The 23473-nt window shown below is 46.4% G+C and overlaps 1 protein-coding gene across 1 annotated transcript in view; it reads right to left on the bottom strand.

Annotated features, from left to right (window-relative positions):
• The window catches only part of ITGB5 (integrin subunit beta 5), a 137458-nt gene that overhangs the window by 21118 nt on the left and 92867 nt on the right, over positions 1-23473 (bottom strand). Inside the window, exon 11 of the mRNA XM_012554740.2 lies at positions 20656-21085. Coding sequence (XP_012410194.1) covers positions 20656-21085 — 430 coding nt within the window. The remainder of the gene's footprint in view (positions 1-20655; positions 21086-23473) is intronic.

The raw sequence follows: 23473 nt of genomic DNA, 5'->3' as shown, positions 1-23473 counted from the left end.
ATTGTATTTGGCAGCAATATAAAATTCTCCAAATATAATCTGATATATATCCCAAAGGGTCAAGGGGTTGAAGAAGAAATGGCATATTATTTTGTTGAAAGGCTAGGGTTTCAGGAAAAGTGTGTGTGTGCATTGAAGGGAAAAGTTGCTTTCCTTGGTGACAAGGCATCTGTGTGAAAAGGTCTGCTCGTTGCAGAATGAGGCAAACCAGGGAGAGGTGCTGCTACTCTGCGGTTTCCATAATGACAGGTGATCAACCAGCAAACCCAGGGGCTTCGCGTCAGTCTGACACCTTGCAGGCCCAAGTGCTCCATAGCCCAGCACAAGGTCAATGCCATTCAGTGTGCCCAGATCTAGGGTTCGAGAAGAGAGGAGTCAGGAGTGGAGGGCAGGAGAGAGGGGAGTTGGTGATTCACCAAAGGTCACTGCCATGGTTTCCTAAAGAGGGACAGGACCCACCACCTGAGATACAAGCCACTCCTGAAACTCTCCCACAACCTGGAGCACAGCAAGGACATAACAGGAAAGAAATGGGGTGCAAAGAATCCTAGATGTGGCAGAGCATGAACAGCCCCGGCCTGCTGGGTGGGGTAGGGAGCTGCTCAGGGAGCTGCTGAGGGGCTGTGCGGCATCAGACAATCCTTACGCTTGTGGATGTTTGGCCTTAAGTATTTGATGACTTCAAAGCAAAGCCCCAGCAAACCCGAGTAGGAAAGAAGCCCCAGGCTGCAGGCACGTGACAGTCCCAGCTTAGCTCACATTGGGTAGTTCATCGCAAAGATGTGGCCCACGCCACCGTGGCTCCCTTCCCCCATGGCAGATTCGGCTACCTAAATATGAAATTATTTTCTAGGGAGCCTGGGTTTGGCCTCCCAAACCTCTTCCACACAGTACTCCACACAGACTATCAACTGGTAGGAGCTGGCACACAAGATACGACTTATTTGCCATTTTGGTTTAAAGTTTCCAAGTCCCCTTTAAAAAGCACGACCCATACAGATGGTCAAACACGACACAGATCTGGTCACATTTTCTGCTGATCCAAATGGCTCAGAGCCTGCAACTGGCCCTCAGCCTACCCTACCTTTCCCGCAACTGAGGTCTTCCACATTGTTGTCAGTCCCGAGCCTCCCCAAATGCCCTAGTAGGAACACATATCATTAAAATGGCAGGGGCCATTTGCCCCTGTCCCAAGATCAGTAACATATCAATCACCACTAGAACTGAAGGGGAGACTGGGAACACGATCCTGGCTAACAACACCTGGAGAATCTAAGTGAGGATTCCTCATCACAACAAAGCTAACTTCAAATGTTATCCCCAACACCTTGGCAAAGCACGTTGCATTTAATGACACCCATTTAATATTGGGCAGACACACAAATATTTTCATTGCACAGAGGCAGCAATATTAAAGGCCATGTGAAAACATTCTGTAAGCTGTGGATTGCTACACACATGCAAGTTATTATTAGTTCTACCTTTGTTAGAATGACTGATAGCTAAATGGACAGGAAGTTGTAAATGCGTCTATTTATACAGAATTTCAGCTCTACGGAATTCAACAGCTTTCCATCAGCAAAACAGGGCTTGTGTGGGCTGTGTGCCAAGACGTGGCTCCTAGCCTCCTTTTACAAAATTGAATGCCCGATGTTCAGATGAAGGGGCGCCCACGAAGTAGGCTTGGAAGGAGCTGCCGGAGAGGAGGGAGAGGACCAGTGGCCTGGAAGCCAAAGGGTGAGAGTGAGAGGAAGCCATAGCATCACTGTCACAGACAGCCCAGGGAGGGTGAAGCCTAGAGTGACTGTGGGATTTCCCACTGGCTGGTGACAGGAGGTTAGTGGACCAGTAGGGTAGGATCCAGACTGTAGAGAGGTGAGAATTAGCAACAGCAAGTGTAGACAACTCCCGCAAGTAATCTGGTTTTGTAGGGGAGGGAAGAGGTGGGAGGAAAGAGGAGGAAAGGATTCTGAAGCTGGGACATACTTGTGCATTCTTCTGATTAAAGAGAAAGATTTGGGAGAAAGAAAATGGGTGTGGTGGTGGAATGGAGAGATCAAGGGAATGACAAACTCTAAAGAGGTCACAGCAGAGAGGGAGTGGGAGAAAAGGATGAGCTGGAGGGCTGAGAGCTGGAGTTCGAGTGAGGGTCCGACAGTGGAGGAGTTCAGGGTAATTAACGTCTGAGTCCAGGGTGTGGAGCTGCATGAAGAGCTGAGGGAGATGAGCTTGAAGTAGGTTCAAGTCCTTGTTCCACCATTCACTATGTAACCTTGGCAAACCTCTCTGATGACCCATTTCCTCATCTGTAAATGAGGACAATGCCTTCATTGTGGGAACGTTGTTGGAAATAACAGCGATATTGTGTGTAACGTCCCTAATATGGTATCTGACCCATGCGGGCATCCGGAAATGGTAGCTAGAACTGCTGGGACTATCACTGGAGCCCAACAACTGAGGAACTCACAGACCAATGCGATGGACAGCTCGTCCACAGGGAAATTCAAGGGCCCAGCATGGTGGGACTCAGGGTAGAGGGGAAGGGTGTGAGGCAGGCAAGAAGGTGGTCAGGGAATGCAGGGGGTGGCAAGGAGGTCAGTAAATGACAGTGACCTTCAGCAAACGTAGAGGATCACATGGGGGATGGCACAACCTCAAAGGAGGGGCGTTCTCTGATGGCAAAGCTAAGGGCTAAGAGCATCACCCAGGAGCTACGAGAGGGCTGACCCAGTGTGGGGGGAGGGCAGCCCCCCGGTGGGCTCAGGGACCACCAGTTTCAAGAAAAAGACAAGGTGGTGATTTCTGTATAAGGCTGAGGATGACGAAGAGCCTGTTCACCATGGAACATGATGGCAGAGAACAGAGCTGGAATACCAGGAAAGATCTGGAAAATGGGGCAGTAGGTGCAGTGGTTAGCCCATGGATTCTGGATTCTGGGGTCAGGTTGCCTGGGCTGGCCTCCTGGATCTGTTCTTTACCAGAAGTTACTGATGTTTAACTTCTGTAAACTTTGGTTTCTTCATTTTTAAATGGGGTGAATAAAAATGGCTCCCTCAGAGGGTTGTTGTGTGAGTTAAATCACTTACACCGTATAAAGAACTTAAAACAGTGTCTGCATATACAGTAAGTGCTCAATAAATGCTAGCTATCATCATCGTCGTCGTATTAGTTATTACTATGGGGGTAAGCGAGGGGGAGCAGAAGCTTGGAGTAGACCTTCATGGAGCGGGGAGGGGGAGCACTTCCTATCAGCTTGGATCAAAGACTTGCAGGATTAAAAGCTATGGTTCAGTGGTAGAATTCTTGCCTTCCATGGGGAAGACCCGGGTTCAATTCTCAGCCAATGCGCGTCGTGCACAGCCACCACCTGTCTGTCAGTGGAGGCTTGCACGTTGCTCTGATGTTAAACAGGTTTCAGCGGAGCTTCCAGACTAAGACAGACTAGGAAGAAAGGGTTGGAAATTCTGAAAAATCAGTGAAAATCCTACGGATCACAATGGCCCAATCCACAAATGATCATGGGGATGGCACAGGACTGGGCAGCGTTTTGCTCTGTTGTGCATGGGGTCACCATGAGTTGGGTGCTGACTTAGTGGCAGCTGACAGTAACAATGCACACCCAGTCTGAAGTAAAAACACTCAGGACAAAGAACCCATGGCCACCTGCAGATTCCTAGGGCCTGGTGGGGCTGCTCCACCAGCACTGAGAGCCTGGACAGAGACGCTGACACCTCTAAGGTGTTTTAAGGTTCTGCCTGGGGAGTGACTGAAGTATGCTAGAGACAAGCAACTTTTAACACAACTTTTAATGAATAAAGGGAAGTGAACCCGCCCTGAGCAGGAAAGGAACAGCTAGACGTCCAGGGGTAAGTAGCCTTCTGCTCCAGGCCCAGGAGTGAAGTCACTGCTCCATACTCAGGCCTCCAGGTCTGCAGAGGCCCCAGCCATGGGTGACCTCAATGACTTACCTGAGAGTGGTGGAGCTGACAGAGAAGGAGCCAGCCTGGGCTGGGGCAGAAATGAGAAGTGGTTCTTTCCTTCCTATCCCCGCCTAGCTCAGGAACAAGGGGGTCACACCAGGCAGGCATCAGACCCTCAGGGCACAAATTGTCTCTCTGCAGCTGATCCAAGAATAGTTTCCGTCCAGCTCTGGAATGCACTGTGACTTCCCGCACTTCCCCTCCAGGAGTCCATTCTGGCTTCAGAGGCTGAGGAGTGGAGGACTCTGAGCTCAGACCCTTTCTCTGTCTTCCCTCTCTCCCCCACCCCCACAGTCTCTTTCTCCCTCTCTCTCACTCACATATTTATACGCACACTTCCTCCTTCTCTTATATACACTATCAGTCTCTTTCACCCACACAGATAAATGACACAAAATCAAGGCTTTCCGTATTCTATTCCCCTCAGTTTGTGCCTCTCTCATAGTATCCCCCATGGGCATCTCTCCTGGTTCCCTCCCTCACAAAGAGCCCCTCACGGCCGGCTGGCCCCCTTTCCTCTCACAGGTCCTCCTCTCCCCCAGCCTTCTCCCCACCCCCAGCTCTCCCTCTACCTCACAGTCTCCCCTCCTCTCTCTCCCCTCCTCTTCCCAGAACAGACAGCCATGTAAACAGGAAGTAGTTAAAAAAAAAAAGAAGAGGGTGTGCTGGAGGGTCTTTGCTCATTTGAACTGATTGCCTGTCACCAGAAATCTGGTCTTGGGTGCGTTCCGGACATCTCTGGGTGCGACTCTGGGCCCAGCTCCTGGAACTCTCCAACAACTCTCATAAAAAGGGCAGAAAACCAACTCAGCAGCTCTATGTGCTTCAGAGTTGCTGGTGTTTGTGTGACTCAGGGGCCTTGTGACGCTGCTGGGCTGAGCCAGGGCAGCCAGGATCAAATGGCACAGCTCTGCCCTCTTTGGCATCTCAGGGGGAGGGATGCTTGGAGCCCGCTCTCTGAGCCCCTGGGACCTGGAAGAGGAGAGCAGGGCCTGGGGTCACACATATCCTTAGAGCTCCCACGCTAGGTCAAAACACAATCCTTTCTGGAGGCCCAGAGCCAGACGTGGGCTGACCTTTCTGCAGCCAAACAGATATACAGCATCCAAGGGCTACGGCCTCTGTCTGGAGCTTTTGAACAGGAAGGGGAAGTCCCTCCCTCCTGAAACGTGCTATTCTTGGTTCTTTGTTGACCAGCAGGTTAGTGTTACATAACCAGCCCTCCCTGTGTCCTTGCGCGTCCCTGCTGGCTGTATTGCCCGGTATCCTCGGGGTGTCTTCCAGCCTGGTCCCCATGGAACGCACCCGCCCCATTATTTCACCTTTCCCTTCCCTGCACTGGTTTTGGTTTCAGGATGACTAAAGAATGGAGATTTCTGGAATGCACAGGCCCTGTTCCCTGCTCCCTCACAAAGGCTCTCAGCTGGGTCCAGGCACCTCAGTGCTCAAGTAAAGAAACCTACAGGAGCAAGAGAGAAGTTGGCACCAGAAAAGTTTTCTTCTTCTCCCCATGGGTTTCCTAAGCCTGCAAACACAGCGTTCTCTCTCCAAGGATGAGTTACTGATTGAAAGACTTACTGACTAAGGGCTGTTCCTCATACAGAGAAGGCCCAGCATTCCCTTGCTTAAAACCAACCCTAGAAGTCAGCCCCAGCAGAAAGTCTTCCCTGATCAACTCGGTCCTATCCCTGTCACTCTACTCTGGAACGCCTCGGAGCTGACTCAGCTGGGGAAGTTTACTGGATGAGCTCTGCTCTGCAATCTCAGCTACCCTTACCAGCTCTGGGCAACGGTCCAGTTTCCTCATTTATAAAGAGGGAGAGTGCCTTGTGTATCTCATAGAACTGGGGAAGTTTTTTTTAAGTGTGCAATAGAGAAATGTCTAGTTTACTGCCTTTAAGCAACTTACAATTTCACTGAGACATCAAGCCATTAAAATTTCTTAACAAGTGAGACACTTCATTAGATACTTACAATACAAAAAAAACCAAACCCATTGCCATCAAGTCGATTCTGACTCATAGTGACCCTACAGGACAGAGTAGAACTGCCTCATAGGGTTTCCAAGGAGCAGCTAGTGGATTCAAACTGCTGACTTTTTGGTTAGCAGCTGTGGCTCTTAACCACTATGCCACAATAGGCCAGGCATTCTTCTAAGCACTTTACATGGATTATCTCATTAGTCCTCCCTATAGTCCTATGCCATGGGTACAATTATTACCCTAATTTTTTGCAGATGTGGAAAATGAAGCACAGAAAGGTCAAGTAATTTATCCAAAATCATACAGCAGATAGGTGACAGAGCTGGGATTTGAACAGTTGTTTGACTCCAGAGCCCATATTGCTAACCGCAACACAGTACTGCCTCTCCAGTATAATTCAGTCATGTTTAAGTGATGACAGGTTAAAACCACACGTAGGCTACACATGCAAGGTGATACCGGGTGGGTATAGTTAAAAATTGCAACAGACCCATCCACAAGGCTGGCTCTTTTAATTACTGGTCATCATTACTCTTGGCCTCCATTTTCTTATCTGTAGAGTATGGGTGGTAGACTAGATGACCTCTATGGTTCCTCTACATCTGATACACTACTGCTGAAGGCCAGTGCAGGGAGAGATCTAGGTGAGCATGGGGGGGTGTTGAGACAAGGCCCAGGTTAAGCTATAGGTTTTCGATTAGCGGAGAAGGGTATCTTGGGTGCGAAAAATACCATGTGTTCAGAGGTGGGGTTCATGAAGATACATATAGAGGGTGGGAGCCTGGAGGGGAAGTATTTGAAAGGGAAGTGAGAAATATACTAGAATGGGTAAAATGGGGCCGGATTATAGGTTTGTTGTATGTATGAATGGATGGATGAAAGGGAGGGAAGAAGGATAGATGTGGGGGAAGGAGGTCTGAGTTCTAACCTGAGGGGTTTGATCTTATGTTTTAGACCCCAAATGGCCTTACAAGAAGCTCCTATCACTTGAAGTAATTTGAGAGCCTCACCTGGACACTGCAGCATTCTCTTCACTGATTTCCCATGTTTTGGTCTATCCCTTCCTCCAAATCAGTTTCTATGTGGCCTCCACAACCATTTCTCTAAAACTTAAACCATGTAATGCTACTCTTTGTTCAAATCCTACCATGGGTCCTCATCACCTGAAGTATAGCCTCCTCTATATTTATACTTTGTGTACAACACAGAAGACTTCATGGCCTAACATCCCAGCCTACCTCTTGGTCTTTAAAAGGTGCTAGACATGAGATTTGTGTTTTCAAACAATCACTTCGCCTCGCTGCAGTGTGGACAGCAGATTGGTAAACAGACTAGGATGGTGGCAGCAGAAATGGAGAGAAGATGAATTTTTTAAAAAAATGTGATGTCAATGGACAAGACTTAGTGGCAGATGTATGTAGAAGTTGAGGAGAAGGTAGGATGAAGGCTTACAAACTGGCTGAAAGGAGGAGATGAGGAAAATTAGAAGAGAACCATGGCTGGAAGGAGGACCATGTGGTCAGTCTGAGACATTGAGTTTGAGGTGCCTTTGAGACATCCAAGTGGAGATGTCATGAGGGCAAGTGGATAAAGGGCTCAGAAGCAAGTTTGAGCAACCGAGCAACATAAGGTGTGTCTTAGTTATCTAGTGCTGCTACAACAGAAATACCACAAGTGGATGGCTTTAACAAACAGAAATTTATTCTCTTACAATCTAGGAGGCTAGAAGTCTGAATTTAGGGCACCAGCTACAGGAGAAGCTTTCTCTGTCAGTTCTGGGGGAAGGTCTTTGTTATCAATCTTCCCCTGTTCTAGGAGCTTCTCAGCGCAGGGACCCTGGGTCCAAAGGACGCACTCCGCTCCCAGCTCTTCTTTCCTGGTGGTATGAGGTCCCTCTCCTCTCTGCTCGCTTTTCTCTTTTATATCACAAGAGACTGACTCAAGATACAACCTAATCCTGTAGATTGAGTCCTGCCTCATTAACATAACTGCCTCTAATCCTGCCTCATTAACATCGCAGAGGTTAGGATTTGTAACACATAGGATACATACATCAGATCACAAAATGGAGGACAACCACACAACATTGGGAATCATGGCCTAGCCAACGTGACACACATTTTTAGGGGACACAATTTAATCCATAACAAGGGTTAACTGAAGGTCTGCTCATGGATGAGATTCCCTAGAGAAAGAGAGTACGGGATGAGAAGATGGTTAGGACCAAGTCTTGAATAACTGCAACATTAACTGGGCTGCCAGAAGAGATGGGTCCTGCAAAGGAGGGGCTGAAAGTGGGAAGAGAGCATTTCAAGAAGGAGGGCATGGCTGACAATGTCTAATCCTGCTGAAAAGTCAAGTAAGATGAGGGCTGAAAAAGTCTGTTAGATTAATCAACACAAGGTCATTGGGTATCTTGGAAGGCCTATTTTAGTGGCGTCATAGGGCTGAGTACAAATTGGACTGAGCTGAGGGCTGAGTGGGAGGTGACAAGAGAAGACAGTGAGTACAGACAACGGTTTTGAGTAATATTTCCTTTCCTTTCCCTTCTTTTCCTTCCCTTTCCTCCCCCTTCCCCTTTTTATTTTAAGATTAAGGCCTGAGTATGTTAAAAAGCTGACCCAAAGACTTAGTTAGGTGGGAGGGTGTAGACACATAATCACTTATCACACTGATATGCTTGTCTGTCTCCTCTCATTAGCCCGTGAACCTACACAAAACCAAAACGGTTTGCTTTTCTTATGTTCAATGCCTAGCATGGTGTGAGGCGTACACAAGATGCACAGAACATGTTGTTTGTTGGTGGTGGTGGTGAACATCATCAGGGCAAGCCTCAAGCCCTGGGGGAAGACATGCAACGCTGGAAATTAGAAAAGCAACAAAAGTACTATTGATATTTATGGAACTTAAACATGATCCCTGAGATATCTCAAATTCTTAGCAGATGTCGGAGAAACCCAGAGACGCCAGGGTAACATAAGGAAAAAAGGACGAAAAATTCACTCTCCTTTGGCATGCCATGGTCACGGTCAAGCATAAGTCACAAGCTTTGCATTTGTACCACACCCTTGTTCTTGCACACTTTCAGATTTCTTCAGCAAAAGGCTCTTCAGAGAAGTGAACAATGGAGCATCCTTAGTCTCAGGGCCAGTGTTAATGAACCAGACTGGACAGGGTCAACTGATGGTGCTTCCCAGCAGGCAATGCCCTGACAAGTCCCTCATCCTTTGTCCCTTATTTGCTGGACTGCATACTGTGTGCTGCATCTGAGCAGCAAAATGGGACCACTGCAAAATAACTAAGGAGATGTTGCTTTAAGCTAAGACTTTCCAAACCTCAACATCACTTAGTGACATGCCAGCGCTGGCTAGAAAACAAAAACTCCATTGTCAAAGGCAACAGAGCCCTCTCAAAGGCTAGCTTTACCTTTCTGGTCTTAGCACCTGATTTCTCCATGCTGATGCCCAGCTGCCAAATCCCTCTACTTACGACTGTATTTCACACGAGGGCAGCGGGAAGAGGGCTTATTCTCTGGCCTGTATCTATCAGCCGCAAGGAGATTAAGGCAATGGAAGGAAGATGGAAAAATCCTGTTCTTTAATGAACTCGCTTTTCCAGTTTCAAAGGAGTCTGAAAACACCTCAGTGAGATGAATCACATCCTCACCTAGGACCCTGAGAATGCTAACTCACAAAGAAAAACAGAAGGCTTGTAGCCAAAAAAAGTAGAGGTACCTCAGGCCAACACCTAGGGTTTGGCTCAACCTGCCCCAACGTGCCTGGCAGGCACTTCTCAGGACATGCTAACCACATCTGGAGAGGAGTGAATCCACCACTCTGGGTCACTGCAACAGGATGAAAGGGTTGCTATTTTCAATGGACAGTTGTCATGTTGTGGTTGGTTAACAGCTGCCATATTCCACCCCAAGTTGGCCACTGTTCTGAGACCGGTGAAGCACTCTCAGAGGATGGAGCTGGTTTGGAAGATTATATGCAGGGGCCACACTGACGCTTGGCAGCCAGGAGGCCAGCCAAGCCACAAGAAGGCAGGGAAACAGCCTCCCAAAGAAGAGCAGCCCCCAAACATTAGGGGAGGTGGGCTTTTCTTGGGTCAAGGCTTTGGGCCAACCACTGATGGGAAGTGTGGCCCATATGCCAATCCTCTCAGCCACATCCTCTCCCACATGGGTAGGATCAGTAACAGCAGCATCAATTTCCTGGCATGGTAATAACAACTAAATGAGATCATTCGCATCAAGAGTGCTTTATAAATTAGAATAGGCTAATAAAGGTTCATTTAAGGAAAGCAGGTTCAACATAATCAATAATGACAGCCACACACCCACTGAACACTCTGTGCCTTTCAACAAATAATAGTCATAAAATGACTGGCACCTCAACCAGTCACTTCGTCCACATGTGTCCTTCAAGCCTGGTCTGCTGTGTCTAACATATCCTTAAGTAACCCACAGAAACTCGCTTAGGAAAACAGAGACTAAATGTTTCCTAAAATTTTGATCAAGATAAAGAGTACTTACTTGGGTAAGACTTGAAAAATGTGGGCGAACTGCCTGGGCGGAGGCAGGGAAGGCTAAACTAGTAATTCAGAGATTTGTAAAGAGTCTCAAGCTAATCAAAACAAGTAAAAGTAGGTAGAAATACGGTCACTGTTTACGCCAGTGCAAAGATCTCCTGATCTGAATCTATGATCAAGAATCACAAGGAGTTTTATTCCAGATTCTGGGTCTCAATTTCCCCAAATGTAAAATGATCATAGTGGGTAATTCACAGTTGACCTACTGTGTGATTGGTGCTCTCAGGAAAGGCATGAGATGCAAATAATCCTTCTATTTCTTGCTTGCTCATGATGAGTGCAAAACACTAACCAATTAGCCTCAGGTTTTTTGCAACGAAATCGTATCAATATAGTAAAAAGGGCATTAAAGTAGGATTTTCCTTGCATATTACAGCATTTCTCAATTGCTGAAGGTCAAGTTAGTGATGTTAAAGAACACACCAGCCTGGTAAGTCTATTCCTTTTGCTTAGGATAGTTGGGGTCACCTGACAAAGACTTTGGGGTGGTGGTTATGGGCTGGAGCGATAGGAGGCTCCCTCCTCTGGGTCAGAGGGCCAAGGTCAGGGCTTGGAAGGTGCCTGGAAATAGGAAACTCAACTTCCAGATACAAGGGAGAGTTTGGGTGGAGTTCTTAGGTCAGTGTTCTGAGAATCACAGAAACCCTCCCTCAAAAGAAAAACAACGTTCCATCCGATCCCACCCTCACCCTGCTGGCAACACTGAGCAGCAGAGGCCTATAATGAACTATGTCTCAGTATTCAAAATCAAGACCAAACTCAAAGTGCCAGCTCAACACTCAAGAAATTGAACCAAAGGGGCCTTAAGAATAACTATCTCAGCCACCAGGGGCCTCTCATAGTTTTCAATTTATCTAAGAATGGAAAATTTTCTAACACGTTATCATATGATATTAAAAAGCCAATACCACGCAAACCTAAGATCTTATTTTTGGCATGCTCATGGTCTTCCTGGGATTTTCCTTTGCTTTTAAAATTTCATTATTTCCCTCATGAACCAAATGACCTTAAAGATCAGATCTGAAGTTCAAAGGCACACATGGAATCCTCATCACACGGTGCCCTGTTTGCATTCTTCCCTTTCTAAGTAAAGAGAGAAGGGCGTGGGGAGAGATCCAACACTCAGATTATTCTAATTTTTTTCAGAATCACTAATGAACTGTTGCTTAAAATGCACCTGGAAACAGGGGCTGAGCAGTGAGCTGGGCCAGTGAGAAAATGCCATTCCCAGAGCTAAGCTCCACTCCCAGCATGAGGAAAAGGGCAGGTTCTCAAAATGGCATCCCAACACTCTTGTCTTTTAAGACCTCAAATAAGTCTAGATGGTGAAGGCAGAAGCTCAAAATGATTCATATCCCCATTCCTCAATCCCCAGAAGTTTCTGAGAAGTGGAAAATTCCATGAGCAACACAAATTTAGAAATGAATTCAAGACTGTGAGCAACTCTAACTCTGTCTCCCAGGCAGCTAGTACAACACTTGTCATATGATGAACGATCACTGAACTCTTGATGACTGAATGAAGGCACCAACCGACTGAAACAAAATGACCCTCAGTGAGAGATACCTGTCTCTATATCTGTAGCTGCACTGTCTAAGATCACATATTATTATGATCTGGATTTTCCAAAGAGCTTTCTCTAATCACAAGCTGCAAGAGGCTGGCTGGCTCCAGAGAGAACAGCCCAGCTCACCTGGTTCATGCAACTTGTCTGAAGGACGCATTGCTTAACTGTATGATTAAATCCTAAATTTTGGCACTTTTTTGCCTTTCAAGTGAACTTGAGCAATGACTGGATACAGATGGAATTCTTAGAGGATTCCTGGACTTGGGATGCCCACTGGGAACTTTCTGAAACCAATCTGCTTTGATGCCATTAATGTCTCTGATATTTATCGCCATGGAAGAAAATGTTCCAGGGTAGGGAGGCCAGGCAGTAAAATTTATTCCACACCCCTGGCAGTGAGGCACTATGCTAGGAACTTTACAGATATTGTCCTATTTGATCCTCGCAACAACCCTTTAGGGTAGGTTTAGTCCCCTTTATCTGATAGATAAGAAAAATAGAACCCAGAGAGATTAAGTGATGAATCCAAAGTCCCAGAAGTATAAAAGGCAGTGCTGGATTTAGAATCCAGATTTGTCTCATTCCAATGTCATTTCTTTCCATTATGCAAGGATGCCTCAAAAGGTTACTGTACTCGTCTACTGTTGAGAATGCAAAATGGTACAACCAGTGTGGAAAACAGTGTGGTGATTCCTCAAAAAATTAAACATAGAACTATCATATGGCCCAGTAATCCCAATCCTAGGTATATACTCAAAAGAACGGAAAGCAGGAATGCAAACAGAAAGCAATACACCAATATTCATTGCATCACTGTTCACAATAGTCAAAAGGTAGAAACAACCTAAATGTCCATCAACAGATGAATGGATAAACAGAATGTGGTATATACATATAATGGAATATTACCTAGCCATGAAGAGATGTGAAGTCCTGATATATGCCACAACATGGATGAGCCTTGAAAACATTATACTGAGTGAAATAATTCAGTCACAAAAGGACAAAAATTGTATGATCCTTCTTGTATGAAATAGGCAAATATATAGAGACTAAAGTCTATTAGTGGTTACCAAGGGTGAGAGGAAGGGGAAAAGAGGGAGCTTAAGTTTAGGGGACACAGAGTTTCTGTTAATGGTGGAATAATCTGGAAATGAATAGTGATGATGGTTGTACAACATGATGAATATAACCAATGCCACTGAATTATATATGTAAAATATGTTAAATTGGTAAACGTTATGTTATATATATATTTTATCACAGTAAAACAATTTTTTAAAAAAAGAGGCTATGGCAGTGTCCCTATGGAAAGAACAAGGAGAACTATGTCTGTGCTGGATAATGACACAGTTTCTGGAAGCTTTACCTGTGTTATCCTTGTAATTCTGAGGAACAGGCATTAGTCCTCAATTATCCTGGTAAATGGTCTTCCGTGGAAGTATCTTTACCAACTATGGACACATCATTCCTTATCATTATTGCAGAATCCTGTAACAAATTCTGTTTTCAGAGCCACCACACACTGAGTCTCCAGAATGGAATCTGACCCTCCTGGCATTCACTGTCATGTGAACAGTTAGGATTTACATAACACTGGGAGAGGGAAACTGCTAAGCAGATTCCAAAACCTCTGGCTTGGGGATTGTTTTAGGGAGAGGAGCCCTTCCTCCAGAAAATATATATATTTTGCATCCTTGTATTTGCAAATTGTATCTGGGTAATAATTGACAAACTGAGCTAGCAGATAGGAAAAGATGTGAAGATTTTCCCAGGCTCTCCCACCTAAGGCATACAGTGATGACAATCTCACCAAGAGGCCTCTTTCCTGGGAAGTTATGTCAAATCTTGGTTCACTCAAAAGGTGCTTTTGGAGACCTTGGTCAAGGAAGCCACATTCAAGATGGTCCTGTAAGAAGTCATTTAAGAAATATGCAAATTACAATGCAGTGACAGAAGGTACAGCTGTGACCATGGCCCCAGAATGGCCACCAGGCTACTAATTTTGAATGTGAAAATTACATTTCTGAAAACAAACAAACTACCATATAAATGTGGTGAGAGGTACTTCTTAAAGTATATCTAGATAACTATTACCATGGGAAGTGTTTCATTTGGCTAGCATCGAGAAGCCTAGAACCAGGCCCTCATATCAGGGGTACCTTTACCTGGAGAGGTTTAATAGAATTTGTTAAGCCTGCTGGGAACTATCAGCCCAGACCCAGACTGTGCTTGGCCTCTGGCTCTGGCCCCCTAGAAATGAACCACCAGTGCCACTCTCCACTTTTTTATGTTTGGGAGAGAACTGCAGACGCCCTTGACCTCTAATGACCTTCCTTTATAGTCCCAACCCATTGCCATCAAGTTCAATCTGACTCATAAGTGACCCTATAAGACAGAGTAGAACTGCTCCATTGAGTTTCCAAGGCTGTAATCTTTTATTTTTTATTTGTGCTTTAGGTGAAAGTTTACAGCTCCAGTTAATTTCTCATAAAAAAATTTATACACATATTGTTTTGTTGCAATCCCCACAATGTGACAGCACACTCCCTCTTTCCACCTCAGGCTCCCTGTGTGTCCATTCACCGAGTTCCTGGCCCTTCCTACTTTCTCATCCTGCCTCCAGACAGGAGCTGCTCATTTGGTCTCATGCATCTGATTGAGCTAAGAAGCACACACCTCTCATATACTATTTTTTGTTTTATAGTCCTGTCTAATCTGTGTCTGAAGAGTGGGCTTTGGGAATGGTTTCAGTTCTCGGTTAACAGAGTGTCCGGTCCAAGGCTGTAATCTTTACGGGAGCAGATCGCCATATATATACATATACATATACATATACATATGTATCTGGATAAACTGGCTGAACATCCCAGTTGTAGATGAAATAAAGTATACAAGACTTTACTTAGATGTATTTTCAAGATCTCACAGTCATGAGGCCAAAAGCATTCTATTCTAAGTCCCATATCCTATTCGATTTAAATTTCTCAATATATGAAACTCAAGAAGTAGGCTGACCGCGAGCAAATTCGTCACGTACCCCAGCGTGGTCATTTTAAGTACAGAGACAGCTACAGCACCAGGGCTGAGGCTGAGTTTCACATTCTACCACAATGGAGTAACTCAAATCCCAAGAAATGCACTGTTTCCAAATTCATTTCAAATCCTAAGAAATCAACAAAGAATGACAAAGTCTGAGCAAGAATCTTTTATTACACTAAAACAACTGAAAAGACCATGCCATACTTCCCACATTCAATTAGTAGAGGAACGCAGAAGGGTCAAAACTTTATGAGGCTCAAAAGAATAGAAACCCTCATGATGGCCCCACAAAGCACCCTTGCGCACACAGACATAGACTGTGGACATAACCCTTCTGAGCTGTGTTCCTTACAGCAACTACTGGGAGATGCTACAGCCCTTCCTGTGCACACAATCCCATGACAATGTGTCACAAAAGTAATGTCAACAAGGCAGAAGTTGTTCCAGAGTTTCCTGACCTTACACCTAAATTAGACCAGATTTGCTTCACCACTAATTTTTATGACCTTGAAAACCCTATGGAGCAGTTCTGCTCTGCACACACAGGGTCACCATGAGTTGGAATCAACTCAAAAGCACCTAACAAGAACCATTAATCATGTTATAAACCTGTAATCTCACGTATTTTCTCTCAGTCCTGTCTTTTGGTATGGGGCAATGACTATAAGCCTTTTATAGGTGGAAATACCACAGAAAACTGGAAGGGGTTTCTCCTGGGTGTCCCTACCAGTTCTGGCCCTGGTTCTGCCTCAGCCCCTTCTTCAAGTTCACCCTTCTGCCCTCTTCTTGCCTCTGCAGACAGACCACAACCACACAATCCCCTTCTAGGTAGAGGCTGCAGGGGGAAGGGGTAGGAAAAACTATGAAAATGCTGAGGTCAGCTGCTGGTGAGTCACTGAGTCAGCATCTTCAAGACCAGAGTGATTCTTGGGCAATAGGCTTCCCTCCCACAGAAACCTCAACTGGAACAGCAAACCAAGAACTCAAAATCATCATGCACAAATCTGAAGAGGGAACCCCAAGCTGACCATGGATGCCAAGGCACTGGGGGCTGGAACTCCTCACCCACGGTTCACAGCTGCCTGCCGGGCAAGCTGCAGTGTTTGAGAGACAAAGAAGTGCTGGGCGCTGCAACAACGTCCAAGGAGCCGATGCTTAAATGTGTGTTACCAAGTCCTGCCTGGAGCTGGGCTCAATTTTCAGTCCTTCCTAAATTATCAAACACACAACAATGACCTCATTCCAGAAACTACTTTCCCCAGGAAGACTTGGATAGCTTCCACCTTTTAACTACTTGTTGCTTTTTAGTATTTGACTTTTTGAGGGGAAGGAGTGGAGAAGGCTATTTGGGGGTGCAGTGGAAAGTGAGACAAAGTATTCTAACTAATGATCTATTAAAGTAATTCAACCTCAAGTTCTTCTTAGGATATAATATATGACAAAAGCAAGAGACAAAATTGTATACAGCAATAAACACACACACTAACTTAGAAGAAAAGAAGTTCGGAAGGAAATTAAAAAAAAAAGGAAGGAAATACAAGCTCTTAAATATGAATGATGGAATTATGGATGGTTTATTTTATTTCTTTCTACTTTTCATAATATTCTAGACCTAAGAATAATCTTCCAGCTCTCTGGGAAGGTCATTCTCTTGACTGAGCACACAGTTTTGGAAGGGACGCATATGAAACAGTCAGGGTGAAAAGAGTGCTTGTCTGGTTTACCAGATGGTCCAAATTAAACCTGATCACCAAGAAGGAGACAGACAGCACAGTCAGACTGACCGCATATCCAGCAACTTCCCTATATTTTTCAAATTTTCTTTAATGAATGTATGTGGCTTTTCCAATGGGTGGGAGGGACAGGCCATCTCAGCAACCCCAGGGAAGTTAGTGACTTGAAGCATCGTTCATCTGGGAGCCTCAAAGACTTGGCACCCCTCATGTTTCCTCTACCCTGTGACATGTGAGAATCTCCCAATACCACAGGATTGTATGGGGATGGAGAGAAGAGTGAGACAAAAAGCTCCCCCGGGGCCTTTGGAAGTAGTGTCTGGCAGAATTCTGAAATGCAAGATCAGCTCAGAAGAACTATGGGTTCTGATGGTTGAACAAAAAAGCGGCACATTCACTCATCTACAGAATATTCCTGTTTCCAAAATGGCTAACCGGCTTTCCCTACTGAGGACCACTCAGACCTCATCTATCACTCCTCCCAGGCTCTGCACCATATTGAGAGAAACAACATCTTAGAAAGGGAGAGGAGACCTAGAGGGAAGGGACCTAACATGCATGGGGCCCTGTCCTGTGCCAAGCCCGGAGCCAGGGCCTTCATCTATGTCATCTCTTTCGATCCTCAAAATAACGCAGAAGCAAGTGCTGCTGGACCATTTTTGGAGATGGGAAAACTGAAACTCTAAGGCAACCAAGATCGTAGGCTGATGAATTCTGCAAATGTTGGTGTGACTTGGAAGCCCTTGATCCCAGGCAACACGGACACAAGCAGCCTTCCTGGATGAAAATGCATCAGAAGATTATTTTCAGATACTGAGGGGAAGGGAGGGACAGTTCTGTGATAGTATTTTCTTCTCTCTCTTAAAAAGAAAAGCACTGCTTAAAGTTGATTACAAACATTGCCAGACTTCTAGAAGGTTTGGGGGGGGGGGGGGGGCTACTAAAGGGAATGGAGACTTTAGTTCATGATGCTGGGATCCCTTACATAAAACCCAGTGATTTTCAGAAGCAAGGCCATCCCCTCCCTCCCTCTGGATACCAGGTGCAGCTCCCCAGAGGTAAAGGACTCCGACTGGTAAAGAAGTCAGTGTTATGGACTGAACTGTGTTCCCCTAAAATGTGTGTCAACTTGGCTAGGCCATGATTCCCAGTATTGTGTGACTGTCCACCATTTTGTCATCTGATGTGATTTTCCTATGTGTTGTGAATCCTACCTTTACGATGTTAAGCAGGCAGGACTCAATCTACAAGATTAGGTTCTGTCTTAAGTCAATCTCTTTCGAGATGTAAAAGAGAGAAGCGAGCAGAGAGACAGGGGGACCTTATACCACCAAGAAACAAGAGCCAGGAGAAAAGCGTGTCCTTTGAATCCGGGGTCCCTGCGCTGAGAAGCTCCTAGGCCAAGGGAAGATTGATGATAAGGACCTTACCCGAGAGACGACAGAAAGAGAAAGCCTTCTCCTGGAACTGACACCCTGAATTTGGACTTCTAGCCTCTTAGACTGTGACTAAATTTCTCTTTGTTAAAGCCATCCACTTGTGGTATTTCTGTTATAGCAGCACTAGATGGCTAAGACAGTATCAGCTGAGTCCTCTTTTTGTGCCAGGCAATGTGCTAGGTGGTATCCACACGCTCTCTTATTCCTCACAGCAACTAGACACCCAAAGTCACACAACCAGCATGGGGTGTTAATAGATCTAGACCAGGTCTGCCTGCCAATAAGCCCACACTTCCTTCCACTAACCCAGGTAGAACCATCCAGCTAATGCCAATCTATCATCACTGTCACTATCATCACCATTTCTCATCAGAGAAAAAGTCAATCCCCGTTGCGTGTTTAGCACATCGATTCTTAACTCTTACACCTAGCTTACTTTTCTGTGACATCCCTATGACCTCCATTTTCCAGGGCAATGTCAACTCTGAACATTCTGGTCCCATTAGATCCATGGGTGTCCCCAAACTAGTCTCACCATGTGGTCTTCCCAGGAAGCCCCACTTACAACCCACGTCTGTGCAAACCTCAGCACAGATGGTTACACTTGTCATGAGGACATATCACTTACATGTACCCGGTTTGCTTCACATGAATGTGCTTTATCTTCCCAACTACTCTCTAAGCGCCCTTTAAACCAATACTTCCCAGTATAAAGACCATTCTCAAGGAGGTACCTCTGGAGCCACAAAACACACAATGTGAAGGAAAAACTACAGGAGTGCCGAAAACAGTTCTGCTTACTACATTTGCAGACGGCATAGCGTTGGACCTAATGGCTTTTCAGACACAATTTTAAAGCATCTCATCAGAATGCAACTCCAGAATGGGAAATGCCAGGCTATATTTACTGGAATCAATGTAGAGTCCTATACTTACATTTAAAAAGTCAAGTGCTCCAACATGCCACAATAAAAACTTGGCTTGGCTATAGTTCATTCAAAAAATTAAAATTCTCAAACTTCTAGTGTTATGTAATGGTATAACGTGACTATTTAAAAGAAAAGAAAAATGAATGTATTCTTAGGCTGCGTTAATGGAAGTGGAGTGTCAGGAAGCGAACGTTCAGCTGAACTCTGGGCTGAGCCTTCATTACCTGGAATGACAAATAACGTTCAGTTCTGAGGAGCATGCTGAAGAAATGACAGAGCTCTCAGAGAAGGAAGAGATTTGGTACATCTAGCCCAGATGAGAAAAGAGAACAGAGAAAAATAAAGCAGCTTTCAGATGTTTGGCAGGTTGTTATGTGGAAGTGGGTAGAAGCTACTGAGAAACAAGTTTCTGTTCAATATAAAGAGGAATTTTTAAGCTCTGCCTGTGGTAGGCAGAATAATGGCCCCACAAAGATGTCCATGGCCTAGTCCTCGGAATCTGTGACTATGTCATCTTGCGTGGTAAAGGGACTCTGCTGAAGTGACTAAATTAAGGAATTTGAGATGAGGAGATGATCCTGGATTATCTAGGTGGGTCCAATGTAATCACAAGGGTCCTTCTAAGAGACAGACATGAGGGTCAGAGAAAGAGATGTGGCAACGGAAGCAGAGAGCAATCAGAAAGAGATTTCAAGGTGTGATGCAGCTGGCTCTGAAGATGGTGGAAGGGGTCACAAGCCAAAGAATACAGATGGCCTCTAGAAGCTGGGAAAGGCAAGCAAACAGATTCTCCCCTAGAGCTTCCAGAAGGAATGCAGCCCTACCAATGCCTTGATTTGAGCTAAATAAGACCCGTTTTAAACTTCTGACTTCTAGAACTGTAAAAGAAAAAATTTGTGTGTTTTAAGCCACTAAGTTTATGGTGATTTGTTACAGGAGCAATAGGAAATAAATACAATGCCTAACAAGGGAATGGCCACTACGGGGCCAGGTGAGCTCCCTGTCTCGGGAGGTAATCAAGAAGAGGCTGAACATTTACCTGTCAGGTATGCTGTGCAGCCAATTCCTGCATTAACTGGGGAGTAAGCTTGGACAGCAGACCCTCCGCCTCTGAGAGTGCACATTATACGGCAGTGCCTTGTCCTGCTATTGTGTTTGACATGCTGGACCCCGCTCACCCCAATGCCTGTGCGGGGGAAGGCTTGTCTACCACCTTCTCCCAGGACAACCGTGGCAGTGACACTTTCCACCACCACCCGAGTTGGCGACACTCCCGGGGACGGGGGAGAAGGAAGTGGAGGAGGAGCCAAAAGGCAGGCTTTGGGGATGTCCTGATGGCACCTGGGCCTGCGAGTGGCTCAGAGCACAGGTGCTTGCTGGGGGTGCCTACCTGAGCAGAGGACTCCCTTGTTCCTGGCACAGGAGAAGTTGTCGCACTCGCAGAAAGGCCCGTAGATCTTCCCGAACTCGCTCTCGAAGCAGGAGCACTGGTTGCAGCTGCACTCACCGCGCCCACTGCACAGCGGCTTCCCCTCCGCCTCCCGGCACAGGTTCTGGTACCCGCTCTGGTTCTCCCCTTCCTGGCACTCGCACCTGGTGCCCAGGTAGCTGGGGTTGCACTCACACAGGCCGCAAACGTAAGTCCCATTGCCGCTGCATCTGGGGCTGTCTGGCTCCAGCCTGGCGCTGCAGCCACACGTGCAGCTGTAGGTGACCCCCACCTCCAGGCTGTCCCGGAACCCCACGGGCCGCAGGGTGAATCTGTGCTCCGCCTGTCTGCTAGGGCAGCTCCAGGCCTCCACCGACACATCGAAGGTTGCCTGGGAAGAAGGAAGAGAGGAGACATGGTGGCCACAATGTCAAGGGGGTATCGGCACTGCCCTCCCAACCACCCAGCGGCCCAATTCCTTTGAGGTCCTCGAAGGGCAGTGCAGGATGAGCCAACCAAAACCAGTTGCTGTTGAGTCAACTGAACAGAGCTGCTAGATCCAGCCTTCTCCATACGCACAGGCAGAGCCCGTGTGACTCAAGCAGGAAGAGACCTCAGAATCACTAAACTCCCTCGTTTTCTCAAGGAAGAGAATGTTCGGGTGTGTTAACATTAGACAGCACCATGCTGGGCTCCTTAATGTTCACTGTCTTTTCGTCCTCACAATCCTGAGGAAATGGGCTCACACAGCAAGACAAAAGGAATCAAGCAAAACTCTACACAGTTGCTTTTCTCCCCTTCTCACTTCACTTCTATTCTTTCCCCACCCTTGGCTGCAGCTCACCTCTCTCCTGCCCCACCCCATTTTAAAAGTCATTCATTCCCACTCGGCTGCTAACCAAAGGCTGGTGGTTCGAGGCTACTCAGAGATGCCTCGGAAGGAAGGCCTGGTGATCTACTGAAAGATCAGCCATTGAAGATCTTCTGGAGCAGTTTTGCTTTGACACACATGGGGCCACTATGAGTCAGAATCAGCTTGATAGCAACTGGTACTGCTTCCTCTGTGCCAGGCACTGTAGATGCAGGGGATATGGAGGTGCCCCCTGAACTAACGAGCTCTGGGGTGGTGGGTGCCTATCCTGGAAGGAGTCCACAGACTCTGGCCAACTGCTTGCCCCTCTGCAGAGAGGTTTCCTTCCCTGCTGGAGGAGGATGAGATGACACCTGGGGTCCCTTCCAGCTGGTCTCTCTCTCCACAGGCCCACCCCGAGCCTCCCTGCACCCCAATTCCTCCTCTGTGAGCGGTCTTGAAGGGTCATCCCTCAGAGGTAATATGCCACATATGTGCATAGACTTTTTCTTTTTAGATAAACAAAACAGGTAAGGGAGTGTTGCTAATTCCTAAGCTTCTCCAGGGTTGCCTTGGAAACAGGAAGAAAGGTGTACTTAGCCGAGTGGCAGATGGTGGTGCAGGGAAGATGCCTGTGAGAGGCTCACGTGGCTGGAAGATAAGGAAAGCCAGGGCGAAGCTTGGTTTTATGGTCCCAGGAATCAGAGTGTACGTCCTCCACCCTCTCCCCCTCCTCCCACTGAGAAAGGGAACCAGGTGGGCTTCAAATCACACAGCCCTCCCCTCCGAGCAGCACAGTGTAAGCTCTGTGGAAACCTCAGACAGGCAGCGGGGACTGCTGATGAAATGTCATCATGAAGTGTCTCTTCCCTCAGTAATGAAGCGCCCAGAACAGCGAGCCCACTCCTGACGATGACTCCCTTCATCTGAGCCCAGCTGTCTTTATTTTGCAAAGAGCTCCACAGATCATTCTGAAGCTCAGCCTGGGTTAGGGACCACTTTTAGCTACTATTACTCTTCTTTTTTTTTTTTTTTCTGGTCTTTTTAAAATTTTTTCCCATACAAAAATTTATACATACATTATGTGACCCTAATTGCTCTCCCCATACTATGGCAGCACACTCCTCCTTTCCATCCGATTCCCCATGTCCATTCAACCAGCTCCTAACCCTCTCTGGTCCCCATCTCACCTCCGGATAGAAGCTGTCCATTTAGTCTCTTGTACCTACTTGAGCTAAGAGGCACACTCCTCACAAGTATCACTTTATGTCCCACAGTCCAGTCCCATCCCTGTCTGAAGAGTTGGCCTCGGAAATTGTTTTAGCTCTGGGATGATAGAGAATCTAGGGGCCGTGCTTTCTGGGGTTCCTCCACTCTCAGTCAGACCATTAAGTCTGGTCTTCTTACTAGAATTTGAGTTCTGCACCCCACCTTTCTCCTGATCCATCCGGGGCTCTCTGTTGTGTTCCCTGTCAGGACAGTCTTTGGTGGTAGACAGGCACCATCTAGTTCTTCTGGTCTCAGGCTGATGAAGTCTCTGGTTTATGTGGCTCTTTTTGTCTCTTGGGCTAATACTTTCCTTGTGTCTTTGGTGTTCTTCATTCTCCTTTACTCCAAGTGGTTGGGACCAATCGATGCATCTTAGATAGCTGCTTGCAAGCTTGTAAGACTCCAGACGCCACTCACCAAAGTTGGATGCAGAACGTTTTCTTAATAAGCTTTGTTATGCCAATTGACCTAGATGTCCCCTAAAAGCATGGTCCCCAGACCCCTACCCCTGCTACTCTGTCCCGCAAAGTGTTTGATTTTATTCAGGAAATGTCTTAGCTTTGGATTAGTCCAGTTGTGCTGATGCCCCCTGTAGTGTGGGCTGTCCTTCCCTTCACCTAAAATAATTCTTATCTACTATCTAGTTAGTGAATAACCCTC

This window comes from Trichechus manatus, unplaced genomic scaffold (assembly GCF_000243295.1).
Source record: "Trichechus manatus latirostris isolate Lorelei unplaced genomic scaffold, TriManLat1.0 scaffold00026, whole genome shotgun sequence".
Classification (NCBI taxonomy): domain Eukaryota; kingdom Metazoa; phylum Chordata; class Mammalia; order Sirenia; family Trichechidae; genus Trichechus; species Trichechus manatus.
Note: the sequence above shows the minus strand (reverse complement) of the source record. Positions and strands in the feature narration are given on the sequence as shown.